General features: G+C 36.7%; 1 protein-coding gene and 1 long non-coding RNA gene across 6 annotated transcripts; both read left to right on the forward strand.

Annotated features, from left to right (window-relative positions):
* Positions 1-91: 91 nt before the first annotated feature.
* LOC113086491 (uncharacterized) lies at positions 92-3,484 on the forward strand. Of its 5 annotated transcripts, none has more exons than XR_003284901.1 (6): positions 92-274; positions 1,044-1,092; positions 1,576-1,723; positions 1,812-1,940; positions 2,231-2,358; positions 3,176-3,484. It is a non-coding gene; the product is annotated as an uncharacterized LOC113086491 (long non-coding RNA). The 5 variants fall into 5 exon arrangements; XR_003284904.1 differs by having other exon boundaries at positions 1,579-1,723; XR_003284907.1 differs by lacking the exon at positions 1,812-1,940.
* Positions 3,485-7,115: 3,631 nt separating this feature from the next.
* thnsl2 (threonine synthase-like 2) lies at positions 7,116-17,680 on the forward strand. Its single transcript, XM_026255424.1, has 9 exons — positions 7,116-7,269; positions 11,038-11,261; positions 11,343-11,537; positions 11,617-11,769; positions 12,351-12,584; positions 14,221-14,369; positions 14,449-14,574; positions 14,786-14,940; positions 17,182-17,680. Exons 2-9 carry the CDS (start codon positions 11,039-11,041, stop codon positions 17,399-17,401), a joined length of 1,455 nt encoding a protein of 484 aa, XP_026111209.1. The 5' UTR covers positions 7,116-7,269; position 11,038; the 3' UTR covers positions 17,402-17,680.
* The last annotated feature ends 651 nt before the right edge of the window (positions 17,681-18,331 follow it).

Consider the following 18,331-nt stretch of genomic DNA (forward strand, 5'->3'; position numbering starts at 1 on the left):
ACCAAGTGCTGGGTTGAGCCATTTGGGTAAATTTTTTGGGTTATTTTCTCAGTCTTGGGTAGTTTTTTGGGTAGTTCTATGTAACCAACCGCTGGGTTATTTTCTGGGTCGTTTTCACTGAGAGCTGAATCAATGCACCCCCTCCCCCACTCGGACGCAATAACCCAGCTCATTGGGTCAAATCAACTCCGCGCAGGATCAGCGCAGCGCGGGCTGACTGAATTCGAGGTGGAGGTGGATGCCACACACACGCTGTAATATTTGGAGAAATAAGGTTCGTATCAATATATTTATACATTTGACATGTATTTTTAAACATATTTACACACATAACATAATAATGAGCGAACGAGCGATAAAAAGGCAAAGAAATGTGCGACAACAGTCACGTTTACATGACATTAAATGCACCGCCAGATTCGCTCGTTTTTGGGTTTTGCTGGTAATGCCTGCTGGATAGTAAATACGTTTTCTTCAGTTTTTATGTGTTAAACGACCCTTTTGTCAAAGTCTTACGTTTTCTTCTTAACTGTTAAATGACATAATTTACTTCAAAGTCCATTAAGTCAATAATTTCAAAATGCACGAGATCAATGTGATGTAAACGTGCATTCCTTGACTTGCCCATCCCCCATCTTACTGCATGCAGTGCTAAGCCAAAACAACCCAATTTTGGGTCATCTGTCGCGGGCATATTTTGGATCGTTACAGGAGAAAATATTTTAAAAACAAACTGACTTCAGCCTTTTTTTCTGGTGAAATAAAGGTTTGTATGGTCTTTTGTAATTGCAATCGTTACCGATTGGCAAAAATGTCCCATTCTGATTTTAAAATATCACTTAACGTTATATGATAGATTCATAAAGCATCCTGCCATTTGCGAGCACCAGAGATAACGTTACCTATTTTTTCTGTCTGATGCGTTTCGGTTTTTTTTTTTTCACAATAAAAATACATTTCTAATCATTTATTCATTTAATAAATGTATTATTTTTGAAGTGTCAATTAATCTTGGACTAAAATATATTGTTTTTTCCCCTCAGACCTGCTATTGACTGTCCGTGGTGGCAAATCCACAGCCTTTAGCTGGAGGTGACACTTTTATCTCATCTAATTTTGAATGATTGCCATACATTGATCATAATAAAATGACCATAAACCATAAAAAAACAGCTGTTACTATTATTAAAAAGATCCGGTAACGTTATTGTTGGTTATACCCGTTTAGTTAAAAGGGTTAACGTACTTCACCCAATTATCAAAATTATGTCATTAATAAGTCACCCTCATGTTGTTCCGAACCCGTGAGACCGTGGAAACTGTCTTCCGAAGATGAACGGAGGTCTTACTGGTTTTGGAACGACTTGTGAGCAAATTATGAGCCAAAGTGAAATGTTAAGCAGTATAATTCAGGAATCAGTTTGCATGGAGTTTTAGAGACATCCAGGATGTTACTAGTTAAAGTGTTGAAAAGCTCTGAAGAGTATTTCTGTTTTTATGGAAACTAATCCTTTTACATGTAAAAAATGTTCATAAGCCTCTATTTGATAACAGCATTGCTATTTCTTTGTCCAGTAGAATCAACCGTATCTGAAGAGAGAGCTGAGGAAATTAAACAATGGCTGAGAAACAACACACAGCCCATCAGCCAGGTGGAACAGTACATCTGAAAAATATGTTTGAGGTCCTCCATGAGTTTCCTCGGCTAACTACCTCAGGCATGGTATGTTAACATAATGTCTTTGTCATATGGTAACATGAGTTATATTAAGTCTTTTTTGAGAAGTTTTTTTTGTTATTTTTGCTTTTAGATTGCACAGGACTTTCACATTTTACATTAAGATGAAAACTGTTTGAAAAATGGCTGGTATACTGACAGGATCTTGCTTTTTGTGAGCGAGAAGCAAAGCTTTCATGTACAGCTGAAGAAATGACAGAAGGTTAAAATGTTTCTACAATATTTTGATATTATGGGCCAGATTTACTAATAGCTTGCACCATAGTACTGTCAGGATTACTATAGAAATGCAGTGATGAAAAAAATCTGTTTTTTTTTTATTTGCATATTGTCAGTGGATCAACAGCACAACTTTACACTTCAGTCTACACTTTTATGGGATTTTGGACTCACGCTAATTTGACCTGTTTAGTAAATCTGGCCTTATATTCTCAATGACAACTCGCTACTGTTTTTACTAGTGTTGATGAATGTAATATTATTTTCCTACAGATGCAAAGGGAAATCTTGCACTAAAGCTATTACCTGTTTTGCTTCTACCTCCACCCTACAAATTTGGCAGAAAAACAGTCCGACCCAGCATTGATGAAAGCAAAAAAGCTTTCATTGACATTCAGCCTGTAAGTACGACTTTACAGAAATTTACTTCAATCATTTAATGACTTCACCAGGTTGAATACACTACCATTCAAAAGTTTGGGATCGGTATGATTTTTTAAATGTTTTTAAATTAAGTCTCTTCTGCTTACAAAGGCATTTATTTGATCCAAATACAGCAAAAATAGTAATGTTGTGAAATATTGTTACAATAAATTAATATTTGCTATTTGAATATATTAAGAACATTTTTTTTTGTGATCAAAGCTGAATGTCCAACATCGTTATTCCAGTCTTATATATAGTAACATGTTGACAAGATATGCTCCATAAGAACTTTGTAATTTAATTTATAATGTATCTTGGATAAATAAGTCTGAGCTCACAATTTTTTTTTATGTAGATAATTTTCATTACTAAAACATCTTACTGGCAAATTTCTAGTGTCCTAGCTATAATTAATTTTACTAGACAGATAAAAAAAAAGTCTTTTTTTTTTCAGTTTCACACTCTAGCAAGTTAAGGTCTTTTGCTTTTGTAGGGCAGAATATTAAATGTAGAAATTAAAGTAAAGCTAAAGTATTTCAAGTGTTACCAAAACTCTTTTGACTTGCTTAGCATCCCTGTCAGTGGCTCTGTCAAAGTGGGCCAGATCAAGCTGTAATAATTTTCAGGTATTTTGCCTCATCCAAAGCTCTGGCTAAACAAGACCTATTGTTTCTAAAGACTGCTTGATTGAATAAACAGTTTCGAATGAATCCCCAACCCACCACCCATACCCACACCCCTGACACTCCCATTCTGTTTCACCTTTATTCATTTGCATTATCTGTCCTTTAGGTTGGAACAAATATGGTGGAGTACCTCCAGCAGGCTGAAGCATCAAGACCTTACCCATATGTCCTGTAACTTGAAAATGGACACATTGCGTCGCGGGCATTTGTCATCCTCGCAGGAGAAGCTTTGGAACAAAGAACTATTGTTTAAGGGGAAGTCATGGCCTAATGGTTAGAGAGTTGGACTCGCAATTTAAGGGTTGTGTGTTCGAGTCTCGGGCCGACAGGAATTGTAGGTGAGAGGAGTGAATGTATAGTGCTCTCTTCCACCCTCAATACCACGACTTAGGTGCCCTTGAGCAAGGCATCAAACCCCCAACTGCTCCCCGGGTGCCGCAGGACAAATGGCTGCCCACTGCTCCGGGTGTGTGTTCACAGTGTGTGTGTGTGTTCACTGCTCTGTGTGTGCACTTCGGATGGGTTAAATGCAGAGCGTGAATTCTGAGTATGGGTCACCATACTTGGCTGAATGTCACATCACTTTCACTTCACTTCATTGGGACAGTAAATGTATGTTTCAAATCGTTTTATGTTTTTGATGTAAACTAACCGAAACATTGTTTCTATATTAGGGAGTTTATTCATAATATTTTTGAGTTGGAGGGAAGTGAATCCCCAACAGTGAATTTTTTGCACTGGGCACTACACTCTTGCAAGTAGATTATAAGAGGTTCTTTGAACAAACAGTGGTTCAAGAACACGAGGTAGCATTTTAGTTTAAGTTTTATTTGCACATGAGATTTTTGTTCTGTTTTATTGCTTGAGGAAGAGTATTACTTTATGCGTACTGATTATCAATTACATTTTTATGTAGAAATCTTTTACTGCCAATACGTTGTATTTCATAGATTTATTTTTGTGTTCATTTTGTAGACTTAAAACAACAGGTCCATAATGTAGACTTAAAACAAATGTGCTTTGTAACAAACAGTTCTTGAGGTTAAGTATTTTAGTTTTAATTTCATGTGCATATGGATTATTTAAAAATAAGTATTTATTTGTATATTTAAAAAAAACCTTGAGGTTTTTTGGAGTTCATGAATTTCATGAGCATATGGATTAAAATAATATGAATTATTTTTTAAATGCATTACTAAACCTTGTGGTTCTTTGGAGTTTATGAATTCAAATGCTTTTTTCTAAACATTTACAGTTTAGAAAAGTTACAGAGGCAAACCTTAAAAATGAAAGAAATTGTTTTAAATACTGTTTATAAATGGAATTTTATTTTTTTAGTTTTGTATGATCTCTTGAATTTTTGGTTGAGGTAAAGTGTAATTACAAAGTGTAATATGCTGAAAGAAAAATAAAGATAATACAATGTTGTCCTGTTTGTTTATTATGTGGTATATTTAATGTTAAAAGGAATAAAAATTCCTTTGAAAATATAACCCATTTATGAAATCAAATTAACCCATTATTTTTGTAAAAATAACCAATTTTTGGGTAGAAAAAACAACCCATTTGCTGGGTTAAAATTAATAACCCAACTTCTTGGGTTAGTTTAACCCCATATGGGTTCTGTCCTATATTTACCCAGCAGTTGTGTTAAAAACAACCCAATTTGGGTTGTTTTTAACCCAGTGTTTTTTAGAGTGCAGGGAGGCATATTTCAAATAATATTAGATTAGTGTTGGATCTTATTGATTACTCTGATTTAATTGTAGATGAGAGCTTTATTTTGTTTTTAGACTTTTATAAGGCATTTGATTCTGTTGAACATAAGTTTATTTTTATAGCGTTAGAAAAGTTTGGTTTTGGTCCTTTTTTTATCAAAGCTGTTGATGTTGAAACACTTTATGCAAATGCAAACTGTTCTATCAAATTAAAGACTGGCTCATCTACTAGATTTAATTTGCTACGTGGAATTAGACAAGGCTGCCCGATATCACCATATTTATTTTTATTAGCTGGTCAACTACTTTCTGTTTATCTTAGGGCAAGCGCTATACAGGGCATTAATATTGCAGGTAGAGAGATTATACTGAGTCAACTCGCAGATGATACGACACTTTTTTTACGCAACTCTGCTCAGGTTTCTTTAGCTATTAATATTATTAGTTTATTCTCTCGGGCATCAGGTTTACATTTAAATATTCACAAATGTGAATTATTTTCAATTAAAAATTGTTGTTTAACAAACATAGACAGCATCCCAGTGAAAGAAAAAATTACTTACCTAGGCATAGTCGTTTCTAAGGATATGAAGAATAGATGTGTTGATAACTTCTCTCCAATGATGGAAAAGACCAAAAAGAAGCTAAATCTATGGTTACACAGAGATTTGTCTCTCAAGGGTAGAACTTTACTTTCTAAAGCAGAGGGTCTCTCACGTCTAGCCTATTCTGCTACATCTCTTTATGTTGATGCTCAGAAAAAACAGTTGATCAATGTTTATTTAATTTCTTATGGAAAAATAAGAAACACTATATTAGAAAATCTGTAGTTATGAATTCTTATGAAAAAGGTGGACTTAATTTTATCAGCTTTTCTACCCTTAATTATACATTTAAAATAAATTGGATAAAACAACACTTAAAAAATCCCACCTTTATACCAAATTTTATTTTTTCTAAATTAGGTAGTCTAAATTTTCTGCTCTTGTGTAATTATAATCCTGACAAAATTCCTTCCAAATTATCTCATTTTCACAAACAATGTCTTTTATCAGGTCTTTAATTTACAAGCATAATTTTTCCCCACACAATTATATAATTTGGCACAACAGAGATCTGCTGTACAAAAACAAATCTATTTATTTTGATAATTGGGTTAAAAATAATATTATTTTGGTGAGTCAGTTATTCAATGACCGAGGAATTCCATTAAAATATGAGGAGTTTCTGTCACATTATAAAATCCCAATTACAGCAAGAGAATATGCTATTGTTTTTGGAGCTATCCCTTCTGGGATTATTATGTTTATGAAGGGTTTTAACAACAAGGTCTCTCAGTTTGTGCCATATCTCAATGTATTTGATACATATGTCGGTAAATTATCCCTAACCACCAAATCAAATAATAGGAGTGTTCGTGCTCTGTTCCAGAATGAGGTTGTCTCTTGTCCGAATGCCATCTTTTATTGGAGCAGACATGTAGGTGAAATTAACTGGGATAGGGTCTGGGTTTTGCCTCAAAAATTCTTTTTATATAATAAGACCAAAGAAGTGTCTTATAAAATTATACATCGGTGCTATCCCACAAAATGTTTTTTACAAAGGTTTATTTCTGAGGACTTTGATGTAAATTGCTCCTTTTGTGGTCTCCAAGCTGAAGATTTAACTAATTTATTTTGGTATTGTGAGTATACTAAGAATCTGTGGAAAAACATTTTGAGAATTTTTTGTGGTATAATTCCTGACATTTCCGTGAAATATGAAAATGTTATTTTGGGTTATATACATTTTGAAAGAGAACAATCAGATGTTTTTTATTTACTTAATCTTATTTTGCTTCTCGCCAAATATTTTGTCCACAAATGTAAATATTGTAAATGTAAGCCTTTCTTTAATCTTTTTCTGGAAGATTTAAAACTGTATCTTTATTTGATTTCGACTCTTCCAATAAGAAAGCTGTAAAAACTGTGAATCTTTTTAAAAGGTATATTATTTTTTTGCTCCCTGGCATGTAATATGTTGATGTCATTCTGTGTTTCAAATGTCATTATAATAAAAAAATAAAATAATAAAAATAATAAAAATAAAAAATCCTATCTTGTAATCACAAACGGCTGTGATTGGTTCTTCCTAACAGCGCTGTGGAAAGTAATCGGTGTCACGTGGCAGCGCCGTCTACGTTTTGCCTCAGCAACTAAAAAATGAAACCGATGAACTCAGCAATGATTAAATTGTAAACGCACAAGGAAATTTAAAAATAGCATAATTATTATTTATACTGAATGATATTTTTTAGCTTATCTGTCCGTTTATTCCACGAGAACTATATATAAAGTAAATTAACTACACGATAAAGTCCATGATTAACTACATGTCCCAGGAACATTAAGCTCCTCCGTCCTCCATGAACCCGCTGGTATAATGAACACAGAGCGGGTCAGAGTGCAGCAGATCCGGCTGTGGAGAGTCCAGTCTGTCACAGGTATCGATAAGCTTGTTCTGCTTCATTTATAACATAATGTTATTATGAAAGTAAAGACACGAGTAAAACAGCTCTGAGTAAACGTGATCTTTAACGAATATAACATTGTAAATAGCTGTAGTCCATGAATAAACAGTTTTTAGACCTTTGATTTTGTTATCAGATTTTGTGAACTGAAACTTCCTGACAAAATTCTTTTAAAGTTTCTACACCAGCCAGTCAAACATGTTGTTGGTAATTTACTTATAATGCATTCACGTTATGCCTTCTTAGGAAGAAATTTGTATAGATAAAACCCATGACCACTGATGTGACCTTTGACCGCTAAAATGCAGATACTGCACTCTACCTTTGGATGACCTTATAGGTACAATTTGTAAAATATCCAAAAACCACTAAGCTAATGTTAAATATTTTGTCCAACTGATTGCTAACAAAATCTCTAATATTTTCAACTAAACATAAATCATGAGAATATTCACATTCTAAACAGTGACACGGGGCAGTGCAGTCGCCTGTCAATGAGGTTAGTTACCCTTTGTTACTACCTTTACTGGTGTAGAAACCACGTGACAACAGTGTCATGGACAAATGCGGAAGTAGTGTCTAGCGTCCAGCGAACCCAGGCGGCAAGGAAGTCGACCGGAAGTTGAAGTCGGGTGGGGGCTGCCATCTTGTAGCAGAACTTCACTTGCGTTAGCATTCCCATTGACTCCCATTCATTTTGGCGTCACTTTGACAGCGAATAACTTTACATCTGAGGCGTTTAAAGACTCCGTTTGTCCATTATTTATTTCTAAAGATACACGACTATGTATAAAGGGCTCCATTACCTTCTATGTTACATTATGGCCCCGTTTAAACAGTTTTTGTAAAAAATAGGCTAACGATTGCGTCATAACCACTCAACTCTCTGTCGCATTACCGTACAGACAGGAGGAGAAGCTCGCAGGCAATTAACTTAATATGGCGTACTGGCGTTACATTTTAAAATACTATACAAAATAATTAATCAGAATACTTACTCCTGCTCACTCACGACAAAGAACTCCCCGCTCAAGCTCACCGTCTCTGCAAGATTAACGATGGCAGTTTGCACGCACAGCTACTAGAAGATTTACATCTGTCAGACAGGTTGCTGACGTCGTTAAGCTTCGTTTGAGTCTGGGCATCAGAAACGGAAGTGCTAAAAAATGCTAAAAATGGGCTTCACTTGTCTCAATTGAGTTCCAGTGGGGTCGCTGTGTCCATTTCTTTTACTGTCTATGAGCAAACCACTAGCTTGCTTCAAGCAGCTCCTTATTTACGTCTTCTTGCACGTTTTATGGTGGATTGTGTTACTTATTTATGGAACATAAATTACTGTTTACCGTCTGCCGCTGGTTCTGTCGACAAGGACAGCTCCCGTAAACTTAAGCGTGCGGGTCAACCAAACGACCCAAGAAGAGTTTGGGACAAGAGGAGAGAAAGAGTGAGGATCAATATCGTTGTGGCATTCTAAATGGAGAGAGCTTTTTTTTTGGTATAGACGCCAAACGTGGGGCATCGCGTCTCTAGACCCGCGTGTGTATGTGTCTGCATGGAATTACATTTGCTTCAATAAAAATGAATGAAACTGTTTTTCAAAGATTCTTGTTTTTCAAAGATTCTGTTTTGCTGATCGTGGATTCTTAATGCACTGCCACAGATTTCGCTTACGCTTCGAGGGTTTTGTTTGGTGTTTTGGCACAAACTTCTCGTGGGGAATGGCTTAACAGTGATCTACTCTGATTGGATAGTGAGCTTTTGATGGACGGGTGCTCTCTGACCGGGATGTACAGATGTCAGTCAGTGGCGCGCATAATGGAAAGCTCTCGCGGTGATTAAATCTGGTCTCTATCGCGTAAGCGAAATTTGTGGCAATCAGAATCCATGATTAGAGAAAACAAATCTTTGAAAAACATTAACATAGAATAAAGCATATTTGAAGAACCTGTTAAATTTGTGCAACTGAGTTCATTTTTTTCATTTTCATTGTGTTTTTCTTCTTTTGTAATGGCATATTTTTGATAGTTTCTGAAAAAGTTATGTTCAGTTTTATAAAGTTTCATTCATTTTTATTGAACCAAATGTAATTCTATATGTCTGATCCATTGTCTGATCGCTTCTTTGCATTGACTTTGTATGTAACGTTAATCTACTCACGCAAATTGTTGAACTCGCGTTTGTTATGTATTTAGTTGTAAACCTTCCATTACTCGGGTCTAATTCAATATATTAAAATTATGACATCAAACACAACATTTATAAAACTTTACCTCATCCTTTAAATCCATGATTTATCTTTCCGTCTGATTGATGGCCGTCAGCGGTTGGGTAGAAGACAACAAATCCCATCATTCCACGCTCCTTCTTAGCGTCATCAAACCACTCGATTGTTATTGTTTTGGTAGTGCGACCTCTAGTGGCAGGTTCTACAACCTGTACCTTTAAACACTATTGTAAAAGCAAAGTGCAGTATCCTCAAATTAAATGTGTTCATACAACTTTCTTGTTATGATTCTTACTATATGTTGATTGTTTTTAATAACTTTAATAGTTGTATTGATGTTTGCAGGTTGTGAATATTAAAATCGCTCAGTAGTAACCCAGAAAAAGCCAGAAAAACAAAGCTAGAACACAGTAGCATAATTTACTGCAGTTTACCATGGTATCAGTTAGGATTTTCTAGTTACTGCAATTTTGATTCTCCCGTTTCTCTGAAAAGGGACACAATTGAACTAAGAGACTTTGCCACAAGACAGAACAGATGTCACAAAGCCCAGTTTAGGCCTCAAACTAAATTTTGATCAAATGTCTACAAACCCAATTCCAAAAAAGTTGGGACACTTTACAAATTGAGAATAAAAACAGAATGTAATGTTGTGGAAGTTTCAAGTTTCAATATTTTATTCAGAATGCAACATAGATGACATATCAAATGTTTAAACTGAGAAAATTTATAATTTTAAGGGGAAAAATAAGTTGATTTTAAATTGTAAATTAATCCATTCCTTTTTTTACTCACAATTTGTACAGTGTCGCAACTTTTTTGGAATCTGGTTTGTAGTTACTGTGCTTTGCCCTTGGACGGCAGTGTAGCATTCTTGCCTCTTGTCACGGGTCCAGGTCAGATGAAGACAAGGAAGAGTCATGCAACAGAAGTCTTTATTAAAGACTCTACAAAGAGGTGAAACAGTGTGGTTTACACAATACCAGAAAAATAAAGAGTACACAAGGAGGAACTTAAATACACATTGATGAAGAGCTAATAATGAACAGCTGTGATGACTCATTTAGTGTCCATGGAAAGTCGAAACAGATTAGTGGCAAAAAACGAAGACAAAGGAAAACGGAAACGGACTATGAACAAACTAAAAGTCCATGAAACTGAAACCGAAAGAGACTGTAATAAACATAACTGTGACACCTCTGCAGTGAATGGGTACCGACAGAATGAGAGTCCAAACTGCTGATAAAGTATCACAAAAATCCACACAACTTCAGAAACCAAAAACTGCGTGTCTTTAAGAAACAAATCCATCATTAATACCCTTTAAGCTTCAAATCATTGCTTCCGGCTAAAATATAGAGTTCATAATCCATGTAAATGAGTCCGGCACCCATTCATTGGTAAGCAATGGAGTGCTACATTTCTCCAAGTCTAAACAAGAAACAAACTCGTCTACTCCCTGGATGGTCTGAGGGTGAGGAGTTTTTAGCATTTTTTTGTGAATGCTGTTTCTGTAGGATGCAGTACTGCAGCACACGTGCAGGCGTTCAGGGCCGCAGCTTCAGAGATGTACTGTTCTCTGGATACGCTGCAGACGGAGGCATGTTCATGCCAGAGACCATCCCGTCACTGTCTCCTGAAACACTGCTCACGTGGAGCCGTCTGTCCTACCAGCAGCTGCTGTGTGAGATCTGCTCCCTCTACATCCCTGAGCAGGAGATACCGCGACATGATCTAGAGGGTGAGATGCATTCTGGACCAAACACTCATCAGACATCATGAACCAGTCTAAACCTCCTGCTATCTGTCTCTCTCTCTTAAGGGCTCATTTCCCAGGCACTGTCTAGCTTCTCCATACCTGAAGTTGTGAGACTGGTTCAGCTAAAGGACTCGTTGTGCATCCTGGAACTGTTTCATGGAGAAACGCTTGCGTTTAAGGATCTGGCCATGTCCTGTACCTCTCAGTTCCTGCAGTACTTCCTGCGCAAAGATGGCAAACGGGCCACAATACTAGTAGGTATGAGGTGACGCCCTTCTCACATCTGCGCTGAAGTCCCGTGTCCTGTGATGGAGATTCAGACGTGCTGTTGTTTCAGGTACGTCGGGCGACACGGGCGGCTCGGCCATCAGAAGTGTGTTGGGTCTCAGTGAGGTGGACATAGTGGTGGTGTTTCCCCACAGACGCATCACCAGAGTACAGGAACGACAGATGACCACCAACATAGCGGACAACGTCCATGTGTTTGCAGGTAAAGAGTAACAGTCATCTATTTTTTAAGAAATTTACCCTTTTATTCATTAAGGACAGATTAAATTGATCAAAATTGTAAAAAAAAAAAATATATATAATGTTATAAGATATATATTTCAACAAAATGCTGTTCTTTTAACCTTTCTGTTAATCAAAGGATCCTGATAAATAAAACATATCATGGTTTCCACAAAAAGATTTGGCAGCAACTGTTTTCAACATTTATAATAACCTAGAAATGTTTCTTGAGCAGCAGATCAGTATATTAGAATGATTTCTGAAGGATCGTGTGACACGGAAGACTTAATAATGCTGATAATTCAGCTTTGGTCACAGGAATAAATTACATTTTACAATATACTCACACTGGAAAACAGTTATTTTTAATTGTAATAATATTTTAAAATTTTTACTGTATTTTTAATCAAATTAATGCAGATTTGGTAAACAGAAGAGCCTTCTTTAACATTTATGTGTACATATAGTTCATGTTACATTTGTTTATGAAATCTGTTGTTTCTGTCAAATATTGCATGTCAGCCGTGTGCCGTGACCCTCTCTGTGTGTTGGTAACTGCAGCTGACGGGACGTCTGATGACATCGACGTTCCTCTGAGGAAACTGTTTGCTGATCCAGACCTGGTGCTTAGTCATGGTCTCATGAGTCTGAACTCTGTGAACTGGTCCAGGATCCTGGTCCAGCTGGCACACTTCCTATACGCATACCTTCAGCTGAGCGTGCCGCTGGCCAAAGAAGATGCTCTGCCCGTGCTGGAGGTGCTGGTGCCCACAGGAGGAGCGGGAAACATTACAGGTGAAGAACAACAAACCTGCCAACAACATCACCCACAATCACAACGATGATAATTTCATGACAGATTAACATGTTACCTGATAATATTTTAAAGTTTGTTACTGACTCTTTAAAAGCTACAGTATTTGTCCTACTACATTTACATAATTCTTTATATTGTACTTTCTAGAACCCGGCCAATATGTTTATTTTATTTTTATGGGCCGATACCGATATTAGCGAGTAAAAAAAAAAATGCAGATATCGCTATATCGGCCGATATAGTTTGGACATTTTCCCATTTGTGTGTTTAAAAATTTGACTGGTACTATATATAGAATACAGTATATACATAAACAGAATATATATACATAAAACATTTTTATGCATGTAGTGATCAAACACTCATAATGATGTGACTGAGATATGTAATGGAGGCAGGGCATTTAACAATTTAACAATAAACTATTATCCACAATGATTCTGACATCAGTGCACTGAACAATAAAGTTTAAGTTTATTCAATGTTAATTCAATTCAATTTCATTAAACTATATTCCATTGAAGTTTATTTCACTTCGGAACATTCTTCTTCGGATTTGCGCTTCTGTCTCCACACACAGACGAAACTTATTAGAGAAGTGTGAAGTATGACATAAAATACCTCTGTAAATAAATACAATATTAATTCACATCTCGCACACATTAATGCCCTTCGAATGTAACGTGTACGTTTCCTTGGAACTGGAATCATGGTGGAATTCCATGTGAAGTCCACTTCGCAGGGCACATACGGTTGAATAAGATGATGCTTGAATGCTGCCTGAACAAGAGACCTAATTTCTGAAGTGAAAGTGTTGACTGGTGTCACTATCTAGCGAATGTATCTGGGGGATCCCAAATTCTATTTCGTTTAATCTGCTGGACAAACTAAGTAATTACACAATTCCAGGCATTTTATCTGCATTATATGTTCTGTAAAAAAATGAGCATTTCGGCGGCATATTCAGCGATACCAGAATATCGGCAACAGGCTCATATCGGCCGATAATATCGCAATAACGATATATCGTTCAGGCTCTAGTAATTTAATCTAATGCACCAGTGATTGATTTGGGTATGCAAGGCACTATACATTTTTTGCTGATTTTTATTTCTTTTTTTAATGTTGTAACAAGAATTACCTGTGAGAATAATAACAATTACAAAGAAACCCAAAATCAAAACTTCCAGATTCATTACAGTAGTGAAAGTTTGGGGTAAATGTGCTCAGTTGGCATGAAAATAATCTCATGACACAAATTGCATGATATCATAAAAATAAGATGCATTTTCTGCATGCAAAATATAATGTCAGATTTCTTTCTTTTGACGTTTGGATGAAATTTGACTTAAAGGTTTAGTTGTTTAAGGGTGAGTTTGAATTAGATGCTCCTATTGTCCACAGCAAGGAGTTTTGTAATATGTGGAACTGTGCATGTTACTGGATATATTGCGAGCAGTTCATCTGTGCGTATATTTGATGGCTGATTTCAGATCATGTCCTTCTGGGTCTGAATGCTCCAGCCAAGCAGCTGCCATTGAGTTAAATGTGAACAGAGAGTCCTGGTATGCTTGGGTTTTATGATTGTTCATCACTGGCTGTGTGCTTGTTCAGCTGGATACATCATGAAGCTGATGGGAATCCCTCTGCGTCTCGTGGCTGTGGTCAACTCCAACGACATCGTCCACCGCGCACTCCAGAGCGGAGATTTCTCTATGTCCGACTCTGTCAAGCAAACTCTTGCTCCTGCCATCGACATCCAGGTGCCGCTGCTCTCAGTGGTTTATTTGTGTTCATCCCATCTGTGTGTGTGTGTGTGAATACAGCTGTGAATGTTCACAGGACCCATATAACATGGAGCGCGTGTTCTGGCTGCTGTCTGGTCGAGATGGAGTGATGATTAAGAGTTTGATGGAGGAGTTTCAGAGGACACACAAACTTACTCTTCCCGAGTCACTCCATCAGCAGGTGAACAATAAACTCATTTACATCACTGCCACATACAGCTGTCTGATAACGTGTTTATTTTGTTCTGAAGTAAAGCCAGTTTATTCACATACACGTTTAAAAGCAGCTTTACAGGAAATCATGATGTTGATGTTTATAATATCTCCATGCCTTATAGTCACATTTGGCATATTAGAGCTGGATGGTAATAGAGTTAAATTTTCCACTGTAGTTGTGTGAGGTGTTGTCATCCGGGTCGGTGTCTGATGACGGGATACTGGAGGCCATGAGGAGATGCTGGCAGGACAATCACTATCTCATCTGTCCACATACAGCTGTAGGTGTGTGGCAGCACTATCACACACCCATCAGACCCGGAGAAAAAAGGTGACACACCCACACACACAAAGACACACACACACATGTTTGTTTTTGGGAAAAGTGGGGACATCCCATAGGCGTAATGGTTTTTATATTGTACAAACTGTGCATTCTATGGCCCTACACCAACCCTACCCCTAACCCTAACCCGCAAAGGAAACCTTTTGCTTTTTTACTTTCTCAAAAAACTCATTCTGTATGATTTTATAAGCGTTTAGAAAAATGGGGACATGGGTTATGTCCTCATAAGTCACCCTCTCCTTGTAATACCTGTGTCATACCCATGTCATTATACAGAGTTGTGTCCTGAAATGTCACAAAAACAAGAGCACACACACACACACACTCAACCACATGTCTTATAATACCATATTTTGTTTATTCCAAAACTTGTCATATAATTTATCCTTTAATCTAACATCTAAATATTTTTAATGAATAGTTTTGTTTTGTTTTAATGTGAGGACATCCCGCAATGTCTCCAAAGGCAGATTAATATAGACAAAATTTGCATATCTGTGAAAAAATAAGTTTTGTCTTCCAAAAATGTCTTGGAATCAGCAGCTGAAATAGTTTTGGAACTACAATAGAACTACATGTTGAAACCACACCAATATCTATTTTAAACATTCTAAACATTAGAATGATTGTTAAAAACTACGATTTAAGGGCTGTTCACACCAATGCTGTAACAATAAAGATATACAGTAGTTTTAAAAATATAAATGTAAAAGATTAGCGGGTCCACACCACAACGGTAACGAAAACGGCACGGAGGAACAATATCGCTAGAATCACTTTAATAAAAAGATGTTTCCTGCTGAGCAATAAAAACATTGACCGCAAATCAGAATCCATCCTGCTTAAAGAGCTTGAGCAATTAGAGTGGCAGATGACAAAACTGCAGTGCTTCTGATAAGAATGATAACGAATGTTATCATCATAGTCATCTTTATAGTAGGGGTGTAATGGTACGCAAAAATCACGGTTCGGTACGTACCTCGGTTTTAAAGTCACGGTTCGGTTCATTTTCGGTACAGTAAGGGAAAGAAATGCAAACATTAAACTGCAGGTTGTTTATTACTATACACTTTTTATATATATATATACTTTTTAATAAAATATTTTTAAAATAAAAAAAAGAATAAGAATGAAAATACTGCTGCAAAGTTCTCCACTAAATAAAATACTCTCAGTCTCAAACCAATATCATATTATAAAATATAATGAAAAATATAAATAAATAACTATGATTACAGTGCAGCATTACCAATCCCAGCTTGTAGGCCTGCTTCACCAGAACGGTGCTGTGCCTGCTGCTGTAGGTGACAGGGAGGCCGCTGACAGACCAGGCTCTTGTCTTCATGACAACAATATCTATACTTCATGTTGAGCATAAATATAAAGCCTACTGATAAAGGACACCGTCAACAGTATTGACGGCAAAATAGACTACGTATGTTTGACAGGTGCAATATTTGAAAATCGATAATTATTCATTTATTTTTTAAATTACATTTATATCTGAATTTATGTAAACCTATAGACTTTCAAACATCAAAGTGTCATGAATTAATTTGTATTTGTGTACAAAATGACATATAAACATATTTTCCTATTCTATTTTGCCTGGAAACGCTTCCAACATGCGCGTAGGCATAGGTTCTATTTCTAGCATGCACGCGTGTTCCGCGTAGCTCGAGCAGTGCCTGAGATGCGCGTCTCAACGCAGGCAGTCTGCAAGCTCTAACCTGTTGGGAGCCGCACGCAGCATATTAATATGTTGTTATTATAGTTATATATAATAAATTGTTACATATGTTAATATAATTTGCCTGAACAAAAATTGCAGACAGGCTACATGAAAAAGTTAGTTTATGATGTTTATGGAAAAGCAGAAATACAGCGTTTACCCCAGTACACAAACCAGCGCTGTGATAATAAATGTCATATGGAGGATAGGTGAAAAGAAAACTCTATTGAAAACTTTGTGACAACGTTCAGTTTCTGTAAGATACTAATTCATAATCCTCCTAACACTGTATGTGAATGACCTATTGCAATATATCAGGACTGTGAATTTCTTGCAATGGGATTTCAGTGAAATGAGTTTGCAGGTCTGTCTATATCTGATCCGAAGCTCTCTTGGTTAAGCCGTAGCCATGTATAAATCACACTTGTGGCAGTAACTGTTCTTCCTGTTGTTTTAATGAATTGTAATTTAAGCCAAAAGCTCTTTGTACTCAGATGCTGCATAGCGACCGCATCACCTGCTAAGTTTCAGGAGGCTGTGCAGAAGGCTGGTTTGACCCTTGACCTCCCTGAAGCAGTGCAGCTGTTAGACACAATGGAGACACGCTATGAAGTTCTGGAGCGATCGGACGACTGGGAGTCCAGGCTGAGACGACACATAGAGTCCATCAGCTCAATGAGACGACTCGGAGCAGCAGCAGAGACCAGAGACTGACATGGAGATGATTTGATGAGCATTTCAAATGCAGGAGTATCCCTGTTTTCAGCACCAGAGAGACTCGCAGCACTTTTTGATCAAGAATGTCATGTTCTGGAGTTCTGGCTATATTATCATTTTTTTTATAATGAACCGAGCAAAATTGCAACTAAACTCGACTGTCAGTGATTGCCCAGTGTTTTCATTTGAAGAACACTATAATCGGCTTTTAGATGACTGTGTTTCATTGGAAAAACCCAACTCAAATAAAAATAACTCTTATTATTTATAATGAAACTTTACTATCTCTTCACTCTAATAATTATTGAAGTGTCTTCAGACCCAGCTGTATAGTTGAATTATCAACTGAATGGAGAACATGCATTATTAATGCCTTTGCTGCTGCCATTCTAGAAGTCCTGCATCGATTGAGTCCTCTATAGAAACAAATGAATTGAAACCATAAGCAGTGCACAGAGGAAGGCTGAACTGCACATTAATACTGTGTTTAACTGAGTTTTGTGAATGAGTTGTCTACTACTCTTTCAGAGAAATGCACCAGGCATTTAATTGAATATATAATACATACAGTATCTCATTAAATCAGTGCTTTTCAACTCCCGCCCTTCGGACCCCCTGCCATGCACATTATGGTGATTAGATTGGTTATCTCCTGCCCAAGTGTTTAGGCCTGAATAAATAAACTCCACTGACCATAACCTTAAAGGAAACGGCACAGTTTTTCCATATTCCACTATGTTCTTCCCTCAACTTAGATGAGTTGATACGTACCTCTCCTGTCTCAGTGCGTGCATTTAATCATTGTAGGACGCGGTGACAGTATGCTAGCGTTTACCTTAGCAGCATGCATTCCTCAGGATCCAAACAGTGATGATATTACTGCACCGAGGTCAAAGTGCTGCGAAGTGCTATTCCGTCATACATTAT

This window comes from Carassius auratus, chromosome 5, assembly GCF_003368295.1.
Source record: "Carassius auratus strain Wakin chromosome 5, ASM336829v1, whole genome shotgun sequence".
Lineage (NCBI taxonomy): Eukaryota > Metazoa > Chordata > Actinopteri > Cypriniformes > Cyprinidae > Carassius > Carassius auratus.

Bases quoted from the DNA above. Each gene is read 5' to 3' on its own strand.
- thnsl2 (XM_026255424.1), top strand. From the start codon at position 11,039: ATGCAGTACTGCAGCACACGTGCAGGCGTTCAGGGCCGCAGCTTCAGA. The intron at 14,370-14,448 runs GTGCCGCTGCTC...GAATGTTCACAG, and splicing joins CTCCTGCCATCGACATCCAG to GACCCATATAACATGGAGCG. The intron at 14,575-14,785 runs GTGAACAATAAA...TTTCCACTGTAG, and splicing joins CCGAGTCACTCCATCAGCAG to TTGTGTGAGGTGTTGTCATC.